This window comes from Ptychodera flava, chromosome 13 (assembly GCF_041260155.1).
Source record: "Ptychodera flava strain L36383 chromosome 13, AS_Pfla_20210202, whole genome shotgun sequence".
Lineage (NCBI taxonomy): Eukaryota > Metazoa > Hemichordata > Enteropneusta > Ptychoderidae > Ptychodera > Ptychodera flava.
In genome coordinates this window covers 21,563,873-21,589,618 of record NC_091940.1, presented here as the reverse complement: position 1 = coordinate 21,589,618, position 25,746 = coordinate 21,563,873, and the positions used below count along the sequence as shown (strand labels likewise).

The 25,746-nt window shown below is 38.4% G+C and overlaps 1 protein-coding gene across 1 annotated transcript in view; it reads right to left on the bottom strand.

The window, feature by feature from the left end:
* The window catches only part of LOC139147808 (secretagogin-like), a 33,212-nt gene extending 7,667 nt beyond the window's left edge, over positions 1 to 25,545 (bottom strand). The window contains exons 1-3 of the mRNA XM_070719016.1: positions 25,035 to 25,545; positions 15,064 to 15,137; positions 995 to 1,084 (exon numbers count right to left, since the gene is read on the bottom strand). Coding sequence (XP_070575117.1) covers positions 995 to 1,084; positions 15,064 to 15,137; positions 25,035 to 25,161 — 291 coding nt within the window. The 5' untranslated portion in view covers positions 25,162 to 25,545. The remainder of the gene's footprint in view (positions 1 to 994; positions 1,085 to 15,063; positions 15,138 to 25,034) is intronic.
* Positions 25,546 to 25,746: the final 201 nt, after the last annotated feature.

Below are 25,746 nucleotides of genomic sequence, written 5' to 3'. Positions count from 1 at the left end.
TAACAGATATATAAGAGTCATGTTATTATATTGGGTACCGAGCAGCGCAATAAGCGCGATGTAGCATTTTTATAGAGAATTCACAGTGAGATTTCGCCCTCTATCGTGTTATTTCAAAGGCTGAATACGGTGCATAATGTTAAAATAACACAATTGGATTAGATGACAATCACCATTTTACACGATTTGACATCATTTTAATTTATTTATTATAGTTCAAAGAAAATAATGAGCTGATGTTAATTATCCTGCACTATCGTGGTTAAAATATTTGCTGGCCACGGTTTGACTTTGGCGGTATATAAAATGATTATTTTACACCACTTTTCTTTTCGCAGAACCATCACATCGAACTCTTCAATACCCTGCCGTTAAGTGTTTTCCTGGAATTTACATTAGGGAAAGTCAGGAGAATTGATCCCTCCGAAAGTGTTCAGCTTTATGCTGACTTAGCTTTTGACTTGTGAGGTCACAAAGTAGTCGGGAGGTGATTGGCCACCGACTGTTCCATTAACCTACTTAAAACAACGGGCCTACCGGTTTTGGTATATTTGACTTGCTGCCAAAGGTTAATGGGGTTGTGTCAATATAGAATGGCGTCGGCGATGTCTCTCTTCTTGGCAGCATAAAAACATTGTGCCATTACTAACGCGTGCCTGTCTACCATTCCCTCAAAAAGAAGGTTATGTAATAATCGCGGCAACCTGGACTTGAAATAGCTTTCCAAATTTTGAAAACGGACACTTTATAGCATAGATTTTAAGAATTAAAACATCGTGATTTAGATTTTCTTGTGTATAAAACGGTGTCTTCTGCTAAAGATATAAATGCTATATTTTGCGATACAAAGTACAATCTTAACACGATCGGGTGAAGTGATTCGTTTGCTTTCTTCCGTTGCATTTGTCCTTATAGTCGTGGTCTTCGCCAGGCTTCCCTCCCTAGTGAAAAAGCCTACAAAAAATTGTAACAGAATGTTCAGAGATTGTCTCACCTCTGTGATGGCAATTCTTCCGTCACCGGCGTCATCATACGCTGACATGAAACAGTCTTTCATATCTTTCACTGTCTGGTCTGATATGTTCTGCAAAACGAGAGACAATGTTCAAAATATGTAATCTCTCTCTCTCTCTCTCTCTCTCTCTCTCTCTCTCTCTCTCTCTCTCTCTCTCTCTCTCTCTCTCTCTCTCTCCAGTTTCTTCCAAATGAATAGAGAACAGCGTTTCCGTGATGGTGTTCACAAAACATCTTTTATATGAGATTATTTCTCCAAGGACCTCACAGATTCTGCTGTTCAAATACGTGAGCAAAATTACAGAATGTCTGGCATTGATGGTCGGGATGAAATTCAAAATGTCCATTTTTCCTGGACCCGTTATTCGGCTTTACTATTCAAATGCAGGAATTTATAAAGATATGATGCCTGCAAGACGACTATTAATCGAGTATACTCGAGAGAAATTGCAACATTAAAATTTCATTCGTCAGGAAACGATAGACGATGCAATCGTACTTGGATCAAAAGATAGGATATTTTTTTTTCAAAATTTAATAAGTAAATCAGTGTAATCTGATCCCTTTTTAATCAACATCCAATTAAGGATCATGCATATACGCTTTGCCCCGAGAATATAAAACCCGTAGGAGTTAATATTCGCAGCACGCTGTCGTAGGTGTTTTTGGAAAGGCTCACTGACGACTCTGTGTAAAGCAACTTGCTCTTACACAATGTCTCAACGGAGCATGGCTTCATAATTCATCATAACGCTGTCTTTTTTTTAATTCGAGACCTCCGGTCATCGACTCATTGCCGCAAAATTTAATGCACAGCGTCAAGCCCGTACGTCAAAATCCCGTTCTGGAGGTGCTGCCGGTCGCTACCTTGACTACCTTGATTAACTGACTGCCAGTTTCGATGACATACGCGATTTTTCAGATGTACACCCTGCTTCCCTTTAGACTTGAAGAAATATATTAGGACGTGAGTAATTGCATCACGGTGACCTCATACTGCCCATGATGATCAAGGAGAAACCCCGGGACATCGACTCTAAGATAATGACACACCAAGGTGATAAGTGTGGGGCCACTAATATTTAACACAAGCACAGTGAATGAAGTCATATTAATAAATGCAGGACGTTCATAAATCCTGAAATACAGATAGGACTATGATACGGGCAGGAATTTATACCGATTGGTAGATATATAGACAGATATTTAGATAGATATTTAGATAGATAGATAGATAGATAGATAGATAGATAGATAGATAGATAGATAGATAGATAGATAGATAGATAGATAGATAGATAGATAGATAGATAGATAGATAGATAGATAGATAGATAGATAGATAGATAGATAGATAGATAGATAGATAGATAGATAGATAGATAGATAGATAGATAGATAGATAGATAGATAGATAGATAGATAGGTAGGTAGGTAGGTAGGTAGGTAGGTAGGTAGGTAGGTAGGTAAGTAGGTAGGTAGGTAGATAGATGTAATGATACATCGATACATAAACCTACCTACCTACCTACCTACTAACTACATTCACTACATACATACATACATACATACATACATACATACATACATACATACATACATACATACATACATACATACATACATACATACATACATACATACATACATACATAAAATGATCGATCGATCTAGCGAACGATTGATTGATTGTCTTCTCGATCCTATTGCTTTATTCAGTACCAAGGTCGTAGACAGAAACTGTTGCAGACTGTCTCCTAATAAACGTTGTTGTCACATCGTAAAATTTTTAGCCATGCATATGATTTAGTAGTAAAGTTGGCTTGTTTTGATTAAATTTACACGTCACTTGCATCTGTTGCAGTTTCGCTGTCATGGCTACGAGTCTACGACGCTGAATATAACTTCACTCGAACATTGTTCACCCTTCCTGTATTATTTTTAAGGTCAACAAATATTATGCCCTAACTGCAAGAATGGCTCTACGTCAAAATAATAAAACGCACATGAAACGTTGCCTTGACATGTCTCACATGAAGTGGGATAAAGACTGACCCTTACAACTGTAACACTGACATGTCACTTTCTCTAGCTATGGAAATACTGTATCGACCGCCTGGAAGCTTTAGGTACACTACAAGATAAATACTGTTCTTCGCTTTATCGAGTTTTAGGTAACTAACAATGATTTCACGTGGGGGGGATTGAATCGTTCAGGTGGGTTTCATCATGAAGCAGAGAAATAGGGCGCCACTTTAAGGATAGGCGGTGGTAGGATCAGCTAACAAAACTATTCTGAAATTTACAATGCGTTTTCGGTGTGTGTCAAAAAGGACAGCACAAACGAAAAGACGATGACTCAGAGGAATCTGCAGGCTAAAAACAGGTAGACGAGGTCAAAGAACCGAAAGTCATAAAGCAGTATAGTTATTAAGGATACATTAAAAGTTAAACCACCGCGGGTGTGCCTTTGAGCGTAAATTTATGAGGTTATTTCATTACATATTTTTAAAAATTACATTTGAGACATTGGAATGTTCTTTTACTTCCAATTGTAATGGTGTGAAATGATGGATTTTTATTTAAGAAGGTAATTTTGTAGCATCAGTGAATGTGGTGATGTTTCTTTTTATTTTTTAAAATTATAATGCACCTCTCTCCGAGGTAGGGCTTGCAGAGAAGACATTAGTCATTGAGAACATAAAAAGGTACTAGGTTCAAATCCCGAATAATTGTCTAAATCATTGATTTCTAAGGCCAGCAGGTATTGATACATGTGGGGATTTATTCTCGAATCAAGTGAATTTTATCTATTCATGACCCTTCTAGTAGGACATTCCTTTATAGCGTTTCTATTGGTCAAAAACTACCTGTATCAGATGGTACTATTCTCACTCGTAAACGCTTGTGACATTGGGACTCAAAGTTGTTGCACTGAAATCCGCCATAATTAAACGCACCTACTGTAGCATTATAATCGTAAAAAAACTCGGTGTCGAAAATTGTATCGTACCCAGAAATAGGTCAGAGAAGGTGTGTCCTTTTCCACCATAAATGTGTCATTTACAGCAGCATAAAGTAGGCATAGACCCTCGAGAATTATTCCAGTGGCGCAGGATGCTCCGAAGTGTCTTCGCCGACGAGGGGCAAGCCTGTGTACGGCACTTGGACTTTGTACTACAACGGAAATGACATCACTGTTGCCACACGATGGCGGACATTTTTAGGGTACTTTTAGAATTCAGTTATCTCGCTTGTAGGCGTCGTCTTTCTTTTAATTTATCTAGTTTGGAAATAGAACCTTACACTAGTTTTAGCACTATCACTCTTTTAAACTAAACTTATAATTTATGATCTCTGGGACTGTTTAAGTGCTGTGTAACACTTAATTTCTTTACTGTAGACTGACGGATTATACCACTTCAATTTTGAAAGGCAACGTGCTGATGAGAGACGCACTCTCATGAATGCCCTTAAACAAATAACTTTGTGATGAAATGCCCGGCGGGGCACTCTATAGATTACATGATTGATATACAAGAGTGAAAATGCACCTTTGTCAAGTAGGTTATCAAACTCGATATAAACGGAGTAACGGATGAGGTTCTTGTCGTTAAAGGTTGCCATTAAGATTGTTTAACTGTGTATGTTTGGTTTTTTTCCTATTGGAGCACGCTTTCTCTCAATATTCTTGATCTCTGTCACGTATAAAACGTTGCCCAGTCAAAGAAACCAATGCAAAATAATAATATGTTAGCAGATATGAATATCGATCGAGTATTCGAGAGATAAGAACGCGATGAGAAGTCAATATCATATTTCGCATTCATGAGAATTTATTTATGAGTGTTCTAGGGCATGAAGCTGCGCTGCAGGTTGTATATTAAGCAGGGATTTAAATTGAACAAGTTCAATGACTGCTTCGAAAGCATTACAAAAATGTGTAATTCGTACATATAATCCAACACGGCAGTGAACACAATTTGAATAAATTATGCAAAGCCTCAACGGAATAGAAATGGAAATGTTTGAAACTTGTTATTATGGAATAAAATGTAGCCAGTTCCAAGTCTTTGTTGGCATACAATGAAATGGAATCTTCATGTTCGTTCGCCATCCTTTATAATCTAAAGATTGAAAAGCATTGCAATATACAGAAAATAAAATGAAATAAAGAACACCCGTAAGATGTAATTTATCCATCCCATTTAACAGGAAGTTGTAAAAGATGGTTCAATAAACGTGCTGCAGTATGCAAAGCCCTGAAGGCGAAGGCGCGATTGTAACTTTCTAGTCTCGATTAAGTCGTAAATGTGTTCAATTTCAGAAGGCCCGTAAATGTCTATAGAGTAGATATCAGCCTTTCTGAGAAAGTGACAACAGAGAGATTATCACAGCGATATCAAACATTCCGTGTTTTAATATTCAGTGAGAATGCCAACACTTTCTTGAACGATTCTGAGATACCACTTGCACTGCAATCGTCTGAGATTTCTCCCGCTCGTTCTTCAATCAAGTTAATTTTCTTGTGTGGCGACATGCACGATTGTTTTTATCGGAATTATTTACGGGCTAGATCGATCAAGCGTAGCGCTTGTTGCCATCGCTTCAACTGCCAGGCAGTTTACAAATTCGCCCGCAGCCATCTTCATTGATGTCCTTTAAGCGCATGTCTTATTACAGCCAGATGAAGAATCGATTCTCCGTTTCTTTGACGTCGCCACAATGTTGTTTCTCTGTTTGTTTTCACTTCTCCGTTTCACTTTGCTCTCGAGTTTCACGAAGGTAAGAATGGTTATATCAATACCATACGCTGGATGTAAGTTCGTTTCATTAAGTTCCCATCGTACTTGACATTATTGTCTTCCGGTAGTAAACAGGACACCCGGTATGTATAATAGACTTTTTCAGTTCAGTTTGTTTGCTCAAATCAACGCTGTTGGCAACCTGTTCTAGCATTGAGTCCTTGAGAAGCATGGTTAGGCGAGCGATTTGGTGAATCGTCATTTATCACGCCAATCATCAATTGGTCAAAATCTTGGCGATCAAGTATGCTGCTCTGTTTCACTTGAACTGATCTGAGCAGATAGAATTTTGCGGCAGTACATTTGGGCCAATATTGAAAGTGTTTGTAAAGAATACTGCCAATAGAATACTGCGATTCACACTGTCACGTGATGACCGTCACGTGAACAAGCGGCAAAAAAATAAATAGACGGAAGTCTGGCAGGAAAAAAAGACGCATGCTACGCTTGGCCTCAAAGCCAGAATCACACTGAAAAGCCGAGCAGTAACCATGGTTACGTGGCAGATCAAACACCAGATGGTTTGATATTTTTCTGGCTACACCCCTTTTGGGAATTTACTACCAGCAGCCACAATGTTTTTCACTTTCCTGTCACACTTTTATCTTGGGTTTATGCGAGGTAAAAATTGCTCTATCGATACCATACAATAATTATACATCCATTTTCATTAAGTTTCCACGTAGTTTTCGATCGTTAGTAATCAGAAAATCGAGTATATTTAATGGACTTTCTTAGTTCAATTTGTTTGCTCAAATCAACGCCGTCGGCAACTTGTGATAGCTTCCAGTATGCTTGATAATTGGCTGATTTGATGTAGCGATCACAAGGAACCATCTTTTATCATGACTTCAAATATTGCGATCCAGTAAGGTACCCTTTTTCCTGTAACAAGTCTGAGTAAACTAATAGGAATCGCAGTCTGATCGGGTCAGAGTTGGTTAAAGGGACAAAGTCGGCCATTTTTCATCAATTTTGTTTGCTACGAGATACTACTTATATTGGTGACCATGCAAATATTCGACCCCGGTTTTAGACAAATTAAATGAAACCGTGGCGAAAATTAATAAATGGTTATGACCATTAATTCATTTTCGCCATGGTTTCATGTATCGTGTCTACAAGCGGGGTCGAATATATGCATGGTCACCAATTTATTCTGTATCTTTCAACATGTCAAACAATATAAGTAGTATCTCGTAGCAAACAAAATTCATGAAAAATGGCCGAATTTGTCCCTTTAAGGAACAGAGCTAACTTTTGAAATTCACATCGTCACATGACCATATCGTCATATGAGTACGTGGGCATTTCTTTCCGGGCCAGCAAATTTCCATAGCGACCTTGTTGGCAAGCTGCATTTGACAAGATAATGATGCTTCGTTTGGCCTTACAGGCTGCATCACGCCGTAAAGGCGAGGCGTAACCATAGTAATCCGGCAGCTAAAACACTAGATAAATGGTTCGATATGTTGTTTGCTTCCTAAGAACATCCCTTTGGGAATAATATTATCAGGGGCCACGTCGCATTAAAAATTCAAATTTTCCCGGACGGCCTCATGTATTTTTATGATCGCGATTCTCTGGAATCCAGACACCTTTATCCCAGGAAACACGTGAATTCGTTATCGATTACATTGGATCCCTGTGGATTTAAAATTTATGTGGATATGTGTCGGGGATTTCGGTGGAAAGTCCCCTGAGCGAGCGTGGGGCAGTCGATGCACTTAGAATCTAAATTGATGTTTCTTCAATATCAGCGAAATGTTCCTACATGGGAAATGACACGTTAGACATAATGTCTCAAAATCGTCAAAACCAAACTGAAAATTTTCAATTAATTGTTAATTTTTGTTTCATATATTTTCTTTGTCCAAGCATTTTAAGGCTACTTTTGACAATGATCTAGTTAACACACCGCATAGAACGCGCATGCGATAAGAACGAAATACAAGACAGTTAGTCCAAGATCTACGTACATTTTAGCATCTTTAGGGACACTCATCGTGAATGAGACATACTGATACTTTGACAGCAACAATGTAAATGTAATTTAGATTATTAAGATGACTGTCGCGCAAACGGAAAATGATGTAATGTCCAACTGAAATACGGAAAACTATTGTTTATTAGAAACAGTTAAGATGATTTAATTTCATCGTTAAACTATCAAACATATACATCTGTATGTATGTATGTATGTATGTATGTATGTATGTATGTATGTATGTATGTATGTATGTATGTATGTATGTATGTATGTATGTATGTATGTATGTATGTATGTATGTATGTATGTATCTTTGTATGTATCTTTGTATGTATATTTGTAGCTGTGGGTCCATAGCAGTGGTGTTTTCGGACGGGATTTCTGCCTTTTACGGGCTGGTTTTGACTTTTACGTTTTTAACCCCCTCCCCCACCCCCACCCCCCGAGTGGTGGAGTTAAAAACGTAAAAGTAAAAACCAGCCCGTGTTAAAAAGGCAGAAATCAAGGTAGTATCTTTGCATCTATCGATGTAATGTATATGTAATCGTAGAAAGCCTTAAGTCTCCGAAAGAAAAAAGATACGTTATTTACAATCTTTCTCTGATGCACTTCCATCGTAATCCATTTGTTTCTTTTAGTTACCATGACAATTGATAGAAGGACATGAATTGCTGTCCACGAGATATGTTTCCACGAGAATTATTTACGAGACGATATCCGTTCTCAGTATATAATGTAGATGTACATGTCCTGATTACATTGCTGATAGCAGAGACGCCAAAAGCAAAATGGTTTGCTATCAATTATGATCGGTGCGTGACCTGTAGATGTGACCTTACAGTGTTCAGTATTCTCACTGCATCTTCACTATTCTACCGAGGTATATCAATCACGTGACACAAAGACTAAATTGTACGCTTGCACTTGATATTCAAATCAGCAACGTTTCTACGCTTCAATACTCAAAAGCCAGGATGTTCCATGTCAACAATATTGTATATTTTACAAGGTATACACGATTGCAATACCGTCTATGTGGGTGTATGGTCAAACGTATTTTGATTAGCATTTTATTTGAAGCGAAAACAAAGCAAATATTAAATATAGTGAAATTGTTGACAAATGTCAGTGTACTTGTATGCATGTTTATTTGCAAGTCTGGAAGTAATATTGAAGCTGCGTAGACATGAAGAATGACCCACAGTCCAGTTATAACACTTAAAAACTATCTTGAACCTTCAAGCAACATAACGGGAGGTCAATCTTTATTAGGAACGAGGCCTTCATGGAAAAAAAGCCTTGTGCGAATTTCGATTATGACACTCGCCAAAACATTCTTAGGCGGCACAGTAGCGTTGCAAATAATGAGTCAGATAGGGGGCATCATTCACCGGACGGCAAGTTCGTGAACTTGAAATCGGGGTCAATCGAATGTAATTGCTGTCCCGTGAATGAAGACAGAGAACCACGTGTTTGTAATAGTGCATTTAAGTAATTACTCTTTCAATTTAAGGTGATAGAACCACGTGTTTGTAATAGTGCATTTAAGTAATTACTCTTACAATTTAAGGTGATAGAAAAAGGTTATTACTCAATTAAAGTACAAGGTTGACAATGAGATGGAGCAACTGTCAAAACGAGCGTTTCCGTGAGTGGGATCGACAACGTTTCGCATTTTTAACCATTTAAACCATATCATCTAACCAATTTCCATCAAGGAAAAGTATTATTTGAATTATAATGATAATTTTGAAAACGTTTGCATGATTTATAGTGAATAAAATATCTGTCTGTGACATTTGATCTTTAGAATTGTTGCTAAGAGCTACCAAGAACGAAAACTTTTAAAATAATGTTGCGCATTGAATTCAGGGACTGTATTATTGGCGTTATGGATCAATGCTGCCGTTACTGTGTTATTCAAAGGTTTTGATGAATTTTACGTTAACCTATATAGCGATATCGCACATCGGACCGCAACAATTCCGGATGAGTTTTACTATCCATATCGGTGGCGTCAAATGCGGCACAGCGATTATCACGTCTGCCTTTTGGTTGAGAGAAGCATGGTGTTCAGCAAGTTGCCATGGTTGCAAAGCCATCTCGTCGACGCGTATTGTATCTTTCAAAAAAACAGGAGATCGTTGTATGCACAATAATTAGGCGGATGCGTACGTCGTCAACTGCATCACATCGAACCGATATACCTGCCATGTCTCAAAGGCGAGGCAGCGTTTCAGCTGGTCAACGCATCGAGCGCAAACCAACAAAATATCGTCTCTTGTAATTTTAGTGTATCGAAAAATTTATGAAATATGACGATTGGTTTTATTTGACGGCAAGCTTGAAATCAAACGTCGCCATGATGAAGGCTCCATTAACGACGTCACATCATCAAATGAAGCGTAAAGTAACTTTCAATGACTTTCCGTGTGAATATTAGGCGACTGACAGTGCGTGCCCACTGATTCAAAAGCCAAAAGACCGAGTTGATCTTCAGGTTTATAGTTTGTAATAGAATACATCAGCGGTTCTTCGCCCTGCGATAAAAAATAGTTGACACACGACTCATTTTACAGGATATAACATTTTATGTAAGATCAACACATTTATAGTGAAACAGCCTTCTTCAAATTAAAGTCACCTTTACAATGATGCACGCCATATGATTATCTGAAAGGGTTATGCTTTCATGATGATTGACGTTACGTACATTTTAACCATTATTGCAATAATAAAGGCTTAGTTGTCGAGACAGCTATTGCCATATTGGGAAAGACATATTGTATATTTCATTATAGCCATATGTACAGACATATTCACGCTGTGCGCGGTGTACCTGGATATAAATTTAGCAGGCGTCGAGATGGGCCCTGTCTGGGTACGTCGGATGACATTTTAATGAGAAATGAGTCATTTGTTATCATGCTGTGATAAATATAGCAGTGGCTGAGTTCTCGGAGTTCATGCGATTCACATTTAATTTCAACCGTGAATTAAAACGCCATCTTAATTAGTCAATTTACGTTCAAGTACAAGATGATAATAAGGTTTGTTCGTGAATCTTGGGCCTCATAATACCGAGATGTACACTTGACCTTGTGTCTCAAACACAGTTCCAACCACCTGCGATCTATCTGTTCCTCTGTCTCCAAGGATTTGAAAGTGTGAGGTATGAACTCAAGCTAAACTTTTACCGTTGTGCGCGAATTATCACATGTGTCTTGCGCCAAGTTAAACTAGATGACAATTTCAACGGTGGTACTGCCAGGTACGTATACACCGATTTTATGCTTGATATTGCTAAAGTAAACAGTGACAATTTTTTCTTCATTAATGTTTCATGGTTCATCGGCCGACTCTTTACATCAAATAATAATGACTTCATCGATTGAAATCGTATACGAGCCAACTACCTTACGCTAACAACAATTAAGATTTTGCTCGAAGCATCATTTATCATAGATATTATCGTACCTTACGATCATACAAGCTCAGATCGGGAATATGATCCAAATGTATTGAGCGGAATAACAACTTGAAACTTGCAGCCATTCACACTCACAAGGAAATGACTCTTTGGTTCTCCGTTTTGTTTTGTTTTTGTTTTGTTTTGTTTTTGTTTTTTTGGGGTACTAAAATAGCAGATTGGCAATTGGATTTGAAGTTGACACAAAACAAAGTGGAGGCCGTCTGTTTGTACAGTATTATCTGGTGCTGGCCGTCGCTTCAATTCAATGTATTGCGACAGCATTACTTGGCCGGCCCGTACATTTCATTTTCACGAACTGTTCGCTGAGTGATGCACTTTGGTTTCTCGCTCCCTACTCAATACGACTGGCTGACACGCCCAGAAGTCAATCTCTCGACAACGCGGGCACGCGCGTGACGCGCCTTCCTCATGTCGAGAAGTGAAGTGAAAATTAACGTTGAATTCCATTTACAAGTCGTATACGGCATTCACACTTTGCAAGTTCATTCGTGATCTTGTCGAACACACAAGCGTTCATCGGGCTCTGCACGGTTGGGTTATTTCATCGTAACGAGAGGATTTATCAACAGCCTACTACGACTTCAAGCCTTGCCTGACAGCCTGAACTACATAGCAACACTTTTAAAATGAACTTAGCCTCTAAGCTCCTGCGAGAATCTCAGTTTAAGCTAATCGCTTTGGTATTTTGTCAACTTTAAGGACATTTCAGTGACGTTGTTGTCATCGGTGACGGGATAATGACCTGTCATCGGGGCAATTGTCAGCTGGCTCCGTCACGGGCACCTTGTGACCCTTCCTATCTGGTTTAAATTGGTGTGTCGACAGTACTGTCAGTTCTCGAAGCTTTAATGGATAAAGATGACGCTCTTATTCCCAGAGTGCTGCTAGGTAAGTCAAATCGATAATCAGTAGAGACGAATCTGGAAAAATACGATGCACTGAACACAAAACTCTATCATCAAAATACAAATTTAAGGTAGAATGCGCCTCGGGGACATATATTCGGACTATCAAACTTTTACAATTCTTTTCTGATCTACCACTTGTGGGGGTTCATTTTAAAGCTGTTGCTGAAAGAGAAAATTTAACCATCTTAGTTCTTCGAAAATTAATAATTATATTTTTATCCATAGAGTTAACACGGGGATGGCGGCCATTTTGAATTTCAAATATCGGTAAATTTTGGTTTATTTGTTCCTCCAGTAAAAAATCTGCACGGTGACCCCCTGATTTTTATTCGTGATTTTGAAAGAGGATGGTTGAAAGATTCCTCGAGAAAGTTTGGACAAAAGTTTAAATCTTTCACTTTCTAGGCGCGTACCTTATGGTTACTGTCTGCGTTACCGTAAGCTTAAACATGTTCTATCCAAAAGACGCCGACATCAAATCAAGCAGAAAAGGGTAAGCAAGTATACCTTCTCAGTGCACCATTTCCTAAATAATTCCAAATTTGAGGTAGAGTTCAAGCTGTCATAACTCTGCCATCAGAGGTTTATCTATTAAAGCCTTCCAACATCGCCCTACCCACCCTCCAATAGTGCCCAACACTAAGTCCATCACTGCAATGTTCATTTCCAGCCGTATTGCCAATTATTTCTTTTATACTTCATGCACTCACATACCACTGGACTGTACTTCCGGAAAGCAAAGAAATCGAAGAAGGTTTCAAAATAGCATATGCATTATATCAAGCTGCCCACTTCACTACATTTTTTCCACTAAGGCAGAAGCTTCTCTGAAACGTTCGGGTGGTTTGCTTCCCTAGTCATTACTGTCTCTCCTCCATTCTCTGTCCGTACTTGCATCGCTAACTTAAAAGCCATCCGCTTGATGACAAATTTGACTTTACCTATACCCGCTCAAAATTCGCCTATAATTAGCTTGTTTTCATGAAGAGCTTTATCGGCAGCACCTTGTGCGGATTTCGTTCAATTTCAGTTAAACAAACATTGCTAAAATTTCATGATATAGAGAAATAACTGCGGCACCGAATTGATTTCGGCATTTGCAATGTATAGAGTTTTTACAGGGCCGAATAACAACATTATTCTGTCTGATGTACACTTAAGCACCTGAATCTCGCCAGAAAGCTATATTTGATTCATTTCACACCTGAACGCCACAGGTCAAAATTTGCAAGGTCAATATTTAGAGAATATTTCTGACTTGCGTATTGTTCTACGACTTTGTCGGTTTACCATAATGCATTTCTCATTATTTTATGGCGAACTCCAGAGTTATAGATCCAATGACGAGCACATCTAATAAATCTAATTTACGGACTAGTGGTATAGACTCATAAGAAGGACATAAAAACGTAATACGATTCACAAATCTCAAAGATAACGTCAGATATTTGTCCTCGGCACCGCGACAGAACTCCGTCTTATTAACCTGTTCATATGTCACACTTGTAGACAGAAATCAGTCTTGGCATTAAATGCATTTATTTTCCAGTCATGTCCGACGCTGCTGTCCCGCACCGCCCACTATGAATATTGAGGGGGCATTAAGATTGTGATATTATCATTTGATTTATCACGACAAAGTTACCACATCAATCATGCGTACCGCGTTTCATATCAACAATGTCCGCGCATTTTTTCCCATTCCTGCTCGCTATTTCGTTTAAACAAGGTGGGGGGGGGGGGGCTATATTCATTGAACGTCGTCTGAAAGGGCTGCGCCACTCTAAAAGTTGATATCATTCCCCGTGTTGAGGAACAAACGGGAATAAGCATACCGGATGGATATGGGTTCTAAATTATGAAAATTCTGAAAACTGTTTCAAGCACACCGAGGGATGTTCACTGTCTATCCACCCATGGAAACGCAGCAATCTCCCTCACCCTGAGCGTGGTTACAAATAATAACTGTTTAGGTATTGCTATGACCAATGGGAGTTCTGTGATTCTCAATATAAGGTACTGTGTTTTGTGCAAATAAGAAAACAGATTTCTATGACTATTCGTTTTCGGTTTACGTTCCTTGCGGCTATTCCTGTAGCATGACTGTGTAAACATCCAATGCACAGCAATGGCTGTAATAAAATTTATTCCCCCAATCACGATCTTAGTATAACGCTGACTAATGGCTATGAAAATACATAGTGAAGCTAAAGGATTGTTGAAAGTACGCCCAGAGGCTCCGTTCGATTCTCTCGAGAAATCGTACGTAGACAATAATTTTTGCTACGCGAAGTACCAGGGCCATCAATGAGGACGCATATCTCGCTATGTTTAATGAGTGTGCATGTTTGTATAGTCATATACATCCACAATAATGTAATGTTCATTGACAATTGCGTGTTCTGGAAGAGACATTGAAAGAACATTGTGCTACTATTGTTTTAGAACTATGGACAGGCGACCGGGGAAGGGTCGTTTGCATTCTGTACTGTGTCAAATGCTTGATATTTGCACAATATGTTAAAACTGAAACTGAATTCTACTAAGCAATTAAAGAAATCATACAGGTACTTTAAAATTGGCCTCTCGTTTAAAAAGCTCTAAAGCCCATGTCAGAAACATAATCAGCTTCCGTTTTATAACGCACAAACGGAGCTTAAATTTGCTACATTCCGGCACGATTTAAAAGCGTCACGAAAAAGCCGAAAAGCTGCACTTACAATGAAAGGTCAATAAAGGTCATCCAGAGCTTTCCTCAACCTCCGACGATTTCCAGCAAAGACGTTCAACAGGATTACGGTACAGCATACGGGTTTGGTGAAGACGCTAAGCCTGTCTAAGGAGAGGACTTACCTTATCACCAGTCATGGACTGCAGCAAATCACGAAAAAACAGATCCAGACCGTCTTCGTCAATGTAGCCACTGTCTGTCAACAACACAAGAAAACAAAACGTTAGATACTACTATATATATATATATATATATAATATATATATATATATCTTATATATTATATATATATATATATATCTAATATATCGAAGTATGCAGATGTCCTCATGGGAAATTACAGTGCTCGATGCTTGCGGAAAGCAGAGCGTTATAAATAAAAACACCAAATAACTTCAAGTACAAAGTAATAATATATGTTACTTATGTTCTATATATATATATATATAATATATATAATATATATATAAATTATATATATATATATATATATATATATCGTAAATATTGAAGTCAGTTTTGTCATATATCAACTACATTTCTATCAAAATTAATCATCTAATATTATTATACTATAAATATACACACATTTCTATTTCGTTGTGTCATAAATGTTTGCTCTTGCGCATGTATGAACTCTTATTTTGCGTATCATAGCCGAAGAGCAAACACAACCTGCTTGCCGCGCAATTAGGTTTAATCAAAATTTTACAGAGTCTGCCGTAAACGTTATTTTCGCTGTGAAAGTTGTGAGCGTAACAATCTGAGGGCTGTAACAGTCTGAACAGCCTGACTTGATGACGCAACCTGCGATTAATCACGTGCTGTCTGTAAGACTCTTTGCGGGTCCACGAATTCCTCCATTGAACGAGGAATTCGTTTCATTAATAGCGTTAAAAATATTCTCCCAGAGCTCTGTAAACACGAGGAAGGCATTAAGCCTTGAATGTCTCGTAAAAAGAAATTTCAAATTCAAATTACAGAGTGTCATCATTCTTTTGTGAAGTCTGATTGTTCCTTTCAAATCCAACTAGATTGAAAAACACCGCATATATGCCTTAATGAGTTTTGAGTTCTGAGCGAGTATAATAAAAAAAATTGCAGCGACGTTAATTTCAAAAAAGCTATGTTTATGCTTAGGCTGCAAAATGATTACTTTTTATTTTTGAGCTAATGTACATGTCTGTTAATATTAGGTCATAGCGACGTTTATCAGTCAGTTTGGAAGGGTGTTTACCTTGACAACGTGTCACACCATTGTCGATCATAAATCAGAAAAGAAGGCCCTTCCAGCTCGGTGTATCTGGGTTGTAAAAATGTCAAGAGAGCGACTATGAATTCAGTATTTCCCCTCGTGGGACGAATTGAGAGTTCAATTGACACGGTTTGTGACTTCTGTCTTTATACGTGACTGCTATCTAACTGTGTCATGATAACTGACTGAGACCTTTGGTTGTCTTTAAGATTAACAAAATAACACGAATCTGAAAAATGAAAGTATTAAACTTTTTCTCACGTTGTCTTACAGCAACGCTCAGATGTCATACTTTACGAGGAATAAAAACAAGAGGCCCCCATGCATGCATTTTTAAAGGTTTCGAAATGAATGCACACCGGCTGTAGACGGTGAAAATGTCAGTTCCCATAGCGCATTCTCTAGTAGGTTGGTAAAAGTGAAATTTCGGCCCATACACATGATATGTAGTCAATAAGACCTTTATTTCACACTCATTTATTCAGACACAATTTTTAAATATTCTCCGTATGATACTACAACGGGCATAAGATTATTTAAAAAATAATGATAGATGAAAGGCTAAAAACGACGATGGCAGTTAAACATTTATATGTACGGAGACAGCGAGGTGCAAGATAAACTATAGTACAGATGAGATATGTCTAAAATGCATATTTTATTTGTATGTATGTATGTATGTATGTATGTATGTATGTATGTATGTATGTATGTATGTATGTATGTATGTATGTATGTATGTATGTGTGTATGTATGTATGTATGTATGTATGTATGTATGTATGTATGTATGTATGTATGTATGTATGTATGTATGTATGTATGTATGTATGTATGTATGTATGTATGTATGTATGTATGTATGTATGTATGTATGTATGTATGTATGTATGTATGTATGTATGTATGTATGTATGTATGTATGTATGCATTTATGTTTATATGTATGTTTATATGTATGTTTATATGTATGCAGGTGTGTATCTATGTGTATGTATACCTATCTATGTATCTATCTATCTTTGTATCTACATACACCAGCGGAATTTAAAAATGAACTTATTTCAAACATTTATGTTCATATGTAATGTACAAGTGCTATAGCAATAATGTGAAAGAAATGTAAGCTCAACTGTATACCAATAGCTCTAGACGAAGTCTGTATTTTTCGAAATTCACTGTCCTGCTTCCTTTGTGCTAATCGGTCTATGCCTGTTGGTAACAGCATATTTTATAGTCAGTTCGTTTCATTAAAAATTGCGATACAAGTAGCCCCTGGCTGTTGATATACGACCACGGAGTATTCATCAAAACGTTGGTACTTAATATGTACACGAAGACTTTTGCGCGGGGTAAGCTGAAAATTGTGCGCGATGGTGCGATCGACGACTGACTAAAGAGTCATTTTCCAGTTTTCTATTAAAATCTGGCGTGATTAATCCACAGTCGTGCGCCTTAAACGTACAACACAAAGGCATTACTTATCGCAGTGAGTCAAGGAGATTTAACTTTCACTGTTACGAAATAGCACAGGTGTGGCATTCGCCAAAGACATGCGCTAGAATGAATCGTCTATTGAACAAATATATCTGAAAATCGCGTCTTAACACACCGGGAAGACAAATTCTTAGTGTGCTGCGTGTCTGCTACCTTGCCTAGGGAATGAATACTTCCCGTATATTGTTTAACATTAATACTTACAAGCATCGATTTCGTTGTTAAACAGCTTAACCCTGTAGGCAAAATCTTTCACGTAGTTATCCGTTCTGATGCACTGACTTTTGAACGGTATTTCATTTTTTCTCAAAGAAGTAGATAATTTTAGTTCCCGATTATGCCACGATGCATGCACGATTCTGTCGGGTATTGTAGACACCTTCATACGTTCAGATTCGACTCTACGAAGAAATGAATGTTTAATTCAACATGGGTATTCTTGAAAGACAGTTCGCCCCCTCGGAAACAGTATGCTGAAATTACCATATGGGTGTTTCCATAAATATGCGTTCGATGCAAAGGCCTTTCGAGGTTTTTGTGAGCCACGCGGCTCACAATTACTTGTATGACTGCGTTAGAATAGATGACGGACAGGTGACATATACTGCATGGTTGTCAATCTCACTGTGATTTCACGCGTAAAACATTTAATTACTTTGAAAGTTCAGGTAGCGAGAAAAAAATCATGGTTCGATAATTTCGTTCTCCACTTTGTTTGTTTAACAGCTAAACCTCGATACAGGGGAAATTTTGGTAACTTTATCACACTGGACAATGCGACATTCTTGCTGACTCTAGAAAGAATCGCAGAGACGAAGAAAAGCACTATCAAAGCCACATTTTATCGAAACTGCTGCCGAGAACAAATAGTCATTCATATTGTATGAGTCATTACCAATTTATGATGGACAATCTATCTCCCAGACATTGTGGTTTGCGATACATTTGAAGCAATGATATTTCATGGGTTTTCCACAAGCAGCTGTTCCAGCAGACCATTTTCAAGGTCTGAAAGAGCTGAACTGTTTGCCCTTTACTAGCCATCGGCGGCTGTTTAATAACGATGACTCGACGTCCAGTAAGCTCAAAATCTGATCGGATTTTACAATGTCAAATTGAAAATCGCGAGCTTGTTAATTGTCTTGGAATTCTTCACCATCCAATCAAATATATCGTTGCTGTACTTGGATTAGGGATTGCGGTGAATGATAAAACGACAGTGTTTCGTCATTGAAAGTATGAGTCTTTACCGATTAGGCTCGTTTTAGTGACGATACGAGACAAAGTAGCTCTCGCTAACGATGTTATCCATTTCACGGGAAATCAATTTAGCCTGTTCCTGAACCAGGTTGTGCCTTTCAAATGTAATTTTAGAAAGTGTACCAGTTGTTTTCTTTTTATATCGACTAGTATAACAGCGGCCTCTGTAAAGATTTCTGTACGGGAGACGGATTAAGCTTTTGCGATGAGGACACTTTCAATGTCATCACTGAAATACGGCCATTTGTTATATGAAGACAAGGGTTTCAAGTGAAAATAAAATTATTGAAGCACGATACGCCTTTTCTCTTTCGCACCCTTTGACCTAAGAGTCCGTCCATTAAATTATTTTATTTGGTGCATTCCACCACTCTTAAATAATGATTCAATCTGCTTAAGTAGAGGTAAATTATACAGTCGAACGCTATTTCATCTAGACAATAACATCGCTGACAAAAGGATACGAAACAATTTGTTTCTTTCAGGGCAATTATAATTATATTATTTGCTTGAAAATTGCCAGTATAATGATCAAAATGAGCAACAGTTAGAACGACAGGTTCAGCTGACCAGGATAACGACAAGAAATATCATTTTGTAGAGATTAAGAATCGAGTTGGTGATCTGCTTTATGTCTTAATTACTATTTTAATCAAAAGAGTCACCAATCTGTTACCTCTTTCCTATTCTGAAGTATTCCTGGCCAAATTCCGTTTTTGAAATTCTTAGTTTGAGTGCTGTTCTACAAACCCTATGGATGACAGTCTTCCTACATGCCAGCTTGAGGCGGGCTTGCTTTTTATATTATAAATTTGCTTTTGTTTTGATCATGCCGCGGCAATTTAGGATTTCATAGTTAGTGATTCTATATTCAAATTGAGCCAATTATCCGGCGTATGACAAACAAGTTATCCCATTCACCTTATAATTGCACGGGGAAACTTTACTCTCCTGTTCGGTTGAAGACGTGTTTGTTTGAATTGCACAGGAAATGACGACCTTTAAGAGTTTCATTAAACTGTCTGTAGGCATTGACTACTACATACAACCCAAACTGTAACTGACAAAAGAAATTCTATCTATTAAGACAGGGTCTCGCCACAAATGACGCAATTACCATTTCACGACGTCCGGTGTCACGTGATACCGATAGGATAAAATTGATATTTCGACAGGTGAAAATATAAGTACTGAAAGGCGACGAAAATATTTCTCTAATCGAGGCATAAAAATTACATGACAAGAACGATTCTTTGCGCAAAGTAACAGGCAATTTACCTTGTTTAAATAACCAGTCACTTCCAATAAACGTATGTATGAACCTTTACTGCTCTCGATAGCAATTTAGGACCGGAACGCTTACAGAAATACATTTGCTATAGTGTTGTACGACAGCATAGTCCGAAGCCTGTCGAGTGCTCGTAGCAAAGCCAAAGTTTCCTTTAAACTTTAAAGACTGCATGGATGACAGCCCAAAATAAGTGTGCCACAACGACAGGGCACTGTCATCCACACGCAGAACCACACTACGTGGATTAGGATGCAGAAAATTCAGCAACGTGCTAAGACTATAGGAGATCAAGTAGTTATCTATAATTTACACGTAACGTTGAATCGATCGATAAATCTATCCGGTGTTTTTGTCTTGAATGCACAGCTGAAAAACCTTCGGTCACTGATTATAGCAACCACAGTGCAAAAGGCACACTTATATATCTTTGATTATGGCAACCACAAGTACCATTTATCGTTACTTACACAGGGATTCCTCATCGTCATTAAAGTTATAGAGTTTCAACATTTTCCTTAGTCTACTATAGAACGGAAGCCCTGAAAAGTTCATACTTTCTGGAGTGTGCGCTCTGCCATCCTCAGTATACACGTAATTAGTTTCGTTTATCTGGGGACGAGGTATTGTATTTTGCATTGAGAAGATTGTGCTATGAACAAAGATGAGGCTCTGTGAATATCGTAATTTACAGTTATAATCAGTTTTGCTCAACGTTGGCAATTACTTAAGTATTCACAGACAGCCTGCACCAATGAAAATCTTGTCACTACCACTATAATTGTTCATCCTGTGAGCAATTAGCGTTGCAAGACAGAAAAATACAAAAAGACTGCAAAAATTACAGCCACTATCATGCAGGGGTGGCAATGACAGGAATCTCTCGTTGTGTTTTGTAGCGAGTGTACATTTAAAATAGGTCTCTTTCCATTACCGTGGGCGAATTTAAACTACGTTTCTTTAAAATGTTGTGTATTTCAATACTCAATCAAGGTTCAGAGTTGTTCCTGAAATGCTGAAATGTTAGTTGATCAAAAACCTGTCAGGAGTTTACATGTAAATGTCCAACAGCTTACTTCAGCAAATTTAACGTCTTGAAGGAAGGTCGAATCACAATTTCATGATCGGATTTAGGGGATTTGAGGTCAAATGCAACGAGTGCGCTTGCCAAAAGCGTATTTTAACCATCTGCACTTCACTGAAACTGTTGCTCAGAAACATGACATGGTTGCTAAGAATGTTTCCCGAAAACTGAATGCCCTGCACTGAATTTTAAGCGAGGTACATGTATATACTTGTTGGCGTAGAAAAAAATATTGAGTTAGGTGTGTGTTTTTCACGTACATAATGAAACAAAAATATGGTTCTTTTCTCTTAGCTGCCCGGGGTCGCAGTATGAGAATTCGATATACCTTCCCCACTGGAAAGTCATTTTATATGCCGTAAACCGTAATCTACAGAGGAAATAGTTCCAGAAGGCTGGAAAGATATCCACATTTACCTAACTCTTTTTTAATTACATTTGCTAAGATTAAAAAAAGCACGGATTGCCGGGGCTTAAAAGGAGCTAAAGCGCTACAAGCCAGGCCACGCCCACCACTCCATGTCTGCGCACTTCTGTTCGATGGCTTCGATGAGTAAGTCTGTAGCGCTGAAGAGTGTAGGGTGTCTTTCGGGAGCCTGTGTATTCATGAATTTTCCTTACGTAGCCTGCAGGAGGCTTTCACGAAGTGAATTTAAACCCCCTGCCGTAGTCTCTTTGAAGGTTAATCATCTAAATCCATTTAGCTTAGCTGGTAGTGCCAGCATTCTCGAATCCACTGTCGTCAGCAAAATACGAAGCTAGCTAATCGAACTCCTAGGTAATGGAGCTCTTTATGTTGCCGCGCTAAGTTGAAAATTAGCGAAGTATCGACGCTGTTGTCACAATAATTTATCAGCGCAGTGTGGTGTTAATTTTTTGTTTCAGTGTTTTTATCGATTGAATCCATTCTTCAGCACGTAGAGTCAACACAAAGGTAGTCGATCCACGGGTAAATCGATGGTTTTATACTTGATTGCGTTAGAAAACAAGGAAATTATATGACACTCTTATCTGGGAAAGGCGGTGCAAAAATACAGTGAGCAGCTAGACGAATTTAGACGAATTTGCGTACAATGCTCAATATTTGTCGTTACCGTTGGAAACGAGCATTAAAACATTTCATGTGAGCAGCCCCAACCATGCATGTGAAATGATTTATTTTCTATGCATTAGGCATACACACATCTGCGACCTGCACTGGGGCACTGAAAATGGAATCGATATTGATTTCAATGGAAGAGAACAATTTTGCGGCGAAACGTTGGGTCAATAGTACGAAGATTAAAAAAATGACAGGAGTTTAAATACTGTAGTTCACAGATTATTTCTAGCAAAGTTTTATATTAATGTTAACTGAATTATCTGGAATATTTATATAATAGCTTCCTAGTTTTCCATATTGTACAACTTAAATAGGATGATGATGTTGGCACGATGGTTTCCATGGAAACATGTTTTCCGGTTTTATCAACAGACCTTGAAGGCTCAACGGTTCAATTTATGTTATTCTGTTGAAGTGGCATAAAGATTTAATGGATGTTTGTTTTGCACACCGAAGATTTTAATGACGTCTCGGCGCGCTCTTTTCGTTAGTCTCGGATAATAATCGATGACGGAAGTGCTGAGAGGTGAAATTGCGCTGTTCATCGTTCACGATGAACTCTAAATGCAACGGAATCAGAAGACTGGACTCCCTAATACTTTATCTTAAAAATGCTGACATTTTAAAAGCAATTTGAATTGTGATTGGGTATCACGATTTTTTGTTTCTATGGCTGTGGAAAAATTCCCATCCATTCTCAAACACTGAATCCTCACCCTTTGTTGAGCAGAAACGGTTAATACCCTCCTCCCATGATACCTGTCGTAATTTCGAAAGTCACTATGTTTTTGTATGGCACAGCTTTCGGAGTGCGCGTTAGTTATTATCGTAGAAAACACGGGATTTTAGCTACGCTGGAATTGTACGGACCTGCAGACCATATCGGTGTGACATTACGTTGTATTTTTATCCAGTGAAACACTAGTACCTTCCGATATGTGCCATCCTGAGTGGCACATGCGCTGATGGAAAACGCCTCTGAAGGACGAAAAAGGGATGAAAATCAATGTCTGGCAAATTGGTTGTCATGTGATAGCGGACGGCGTATTATTTTCCATCGCTTACCATCGGATGTTTTTCGTCAGGATAATTAAATCAATCGCTCGGAATAAAATCGTAATCTTTGAAGAGGTTACCGCACTGATAATATTTGTGCATTGTTAAGTAATGAGGTCAAAGGTTAAATAGCTTTAGTCTCATTTAAGATCATTAAAATTAATGCATATTGCTTCACACGCAGTTCATAAGGGCACTTGGGCTAGTACATCAGACAGCATTTACTATGATGCGCAGTTCCGATCAGACTTTCGGTATGGCACATACTGTACATTTCATGCTCAGATAGCACCCACTTGACCGAATTGTCCACTGTGCTGTGACGGCTTGACCTTGACGTTGACCAGCTGTGTGGCACTGCATTATTGCCTGTTCATCCTATGAGAGGAATGACTAAGTCTACACAAGAGTGAATGAAGGGAGCATTCCTAGTGATGTTGATTGAACATGAAACGAATGTCTCATTTGATGATCAGCGAAGAAAGAGCGGATAACAATTACTGTATGGATAAACTGATGACGCATCGGTTTACCCTGCAAACGCAATCTTGTGCTCATAATGCCTATGCGTGTATTCCTAATATCTTTTGTCGCCTTGATTCTGGTCAATATATTTTTCATTTATATTGATAACTTGAAAGAATTAAAACTCTTTTCTCTGACCCTGTTAGCGCTTGGAAGGCACGTTAGTACTTGTACCAGCCGCGGGTGACTGTTTTGTCGATGTGGCAAATTTTTGCCGTAGAGATCGTGGTAACAGGAAGAAACTCTTACAGTCACTACATACTGAAACAGCAACCTGCCATTTAAAATATAAGTGTTCATGTCTACTGCATGATTAAGATGTCTGTTTCACTGTTTTTCCGGCGATCTCCATGAAAAATGTCATCCTTTGCATAAATCAACAATATTAGCTCTTTTTATTGAACGATTCGAGACAATAGCCATCCACGTCATTTCGCTAAGAATGAAGAAATTTACATTTGAGTTCGATGGAAGCACAACTCAGGTTGAGAGAACGACGCAAACAGATTTTAATTACAGTCTTAACACAAAGTCATTATTTGACTATATCGCCGAAGACGGCCACCGCTGAATATGCCATGCAAGCTAAACCACACACAAATAATGACGGTCGTCCTCCAAAGCTCTGGAGATTTAATTCAAATATTATTTTAACATCACTTCCTGAAATCCATTGAGTGTACTTAGTAATGACTTTCATCCAGACAAGAGATAAGAATGACCCTGGCAGATATCGCAAGCACGCACCTATATAATTTATTCATTCTCTAAATGTAGATAGCAGACGAAATTTGATAAAAAAACATAACGATGCCACTGTGAATACATAAATATTCGATATCAAACAGAATAATAATACCCCTCAGGTTTGCTATATTATAATTTCTGATATTAACTTTACATGTGATTGTTGTATGCGATATCATTATGACTGAGCGATGAGTCAATTTTAGGTATCCTGGTGAACACACAGCGTTTAGTAAACAACGCCTTCAGCGTGAACCACAACCGTGAGTATAGACCTACCGTTGCTATCGTAATGCTGCCAGATCTCGGCGAATTTGTCGGCCGTCAGTCTGCCGCTGTTGGGAAATTTCGACAGGAAATTCTCATACTTCTCGTGCTTCTTGGTGATTTTCTTCATCTGAGCCATAACTGTTCGCTGTCCGACCGGCGCCGCCTCTCTTCAGTTTTCCGAAACAATACAACCCAGCAGCTTCTGGCGAGCGAGTGACTGTACTGTGCTATACGTTGCTTTGCGAAAGCTGCAATGAGCAGTGTCAGCGCGTAAAAATTAATGCGCATGCGTGGAGCGAGTCGAAAGGGTTAATATATTCTAATTGTTTTCCGCGCGGGTCAGTGTTCTTGGTAATCCGTCTGTATCGTCATCAATGCCGCGCATTTATATCGCAATTTCGTAGAGATATTATTGACCTTTCTGGCGCGACACGCAATGCCTAGCTGGACTGATATGAGAGAAAACATCGGCGTTAGAACGTTGCCATCCACTGCGTTCATTTCCTCGTTGTCTGTTCGTGCGAAAGGATTCCTTTGTGTTCCGTTCGTCGGCAGATGGCCGGGGTTTCGATGGAATAATCATATGGTTCCCATACGCTTGAATGAGTTTCATTCTCTTGTTATTCAGTCAGTCTGAATAATTGACGATGAATGAGAACAACATGAAATATTGTATTGTCATCTATTAACAGAGATTGCAGCTACTCGAATGTGAAAATAT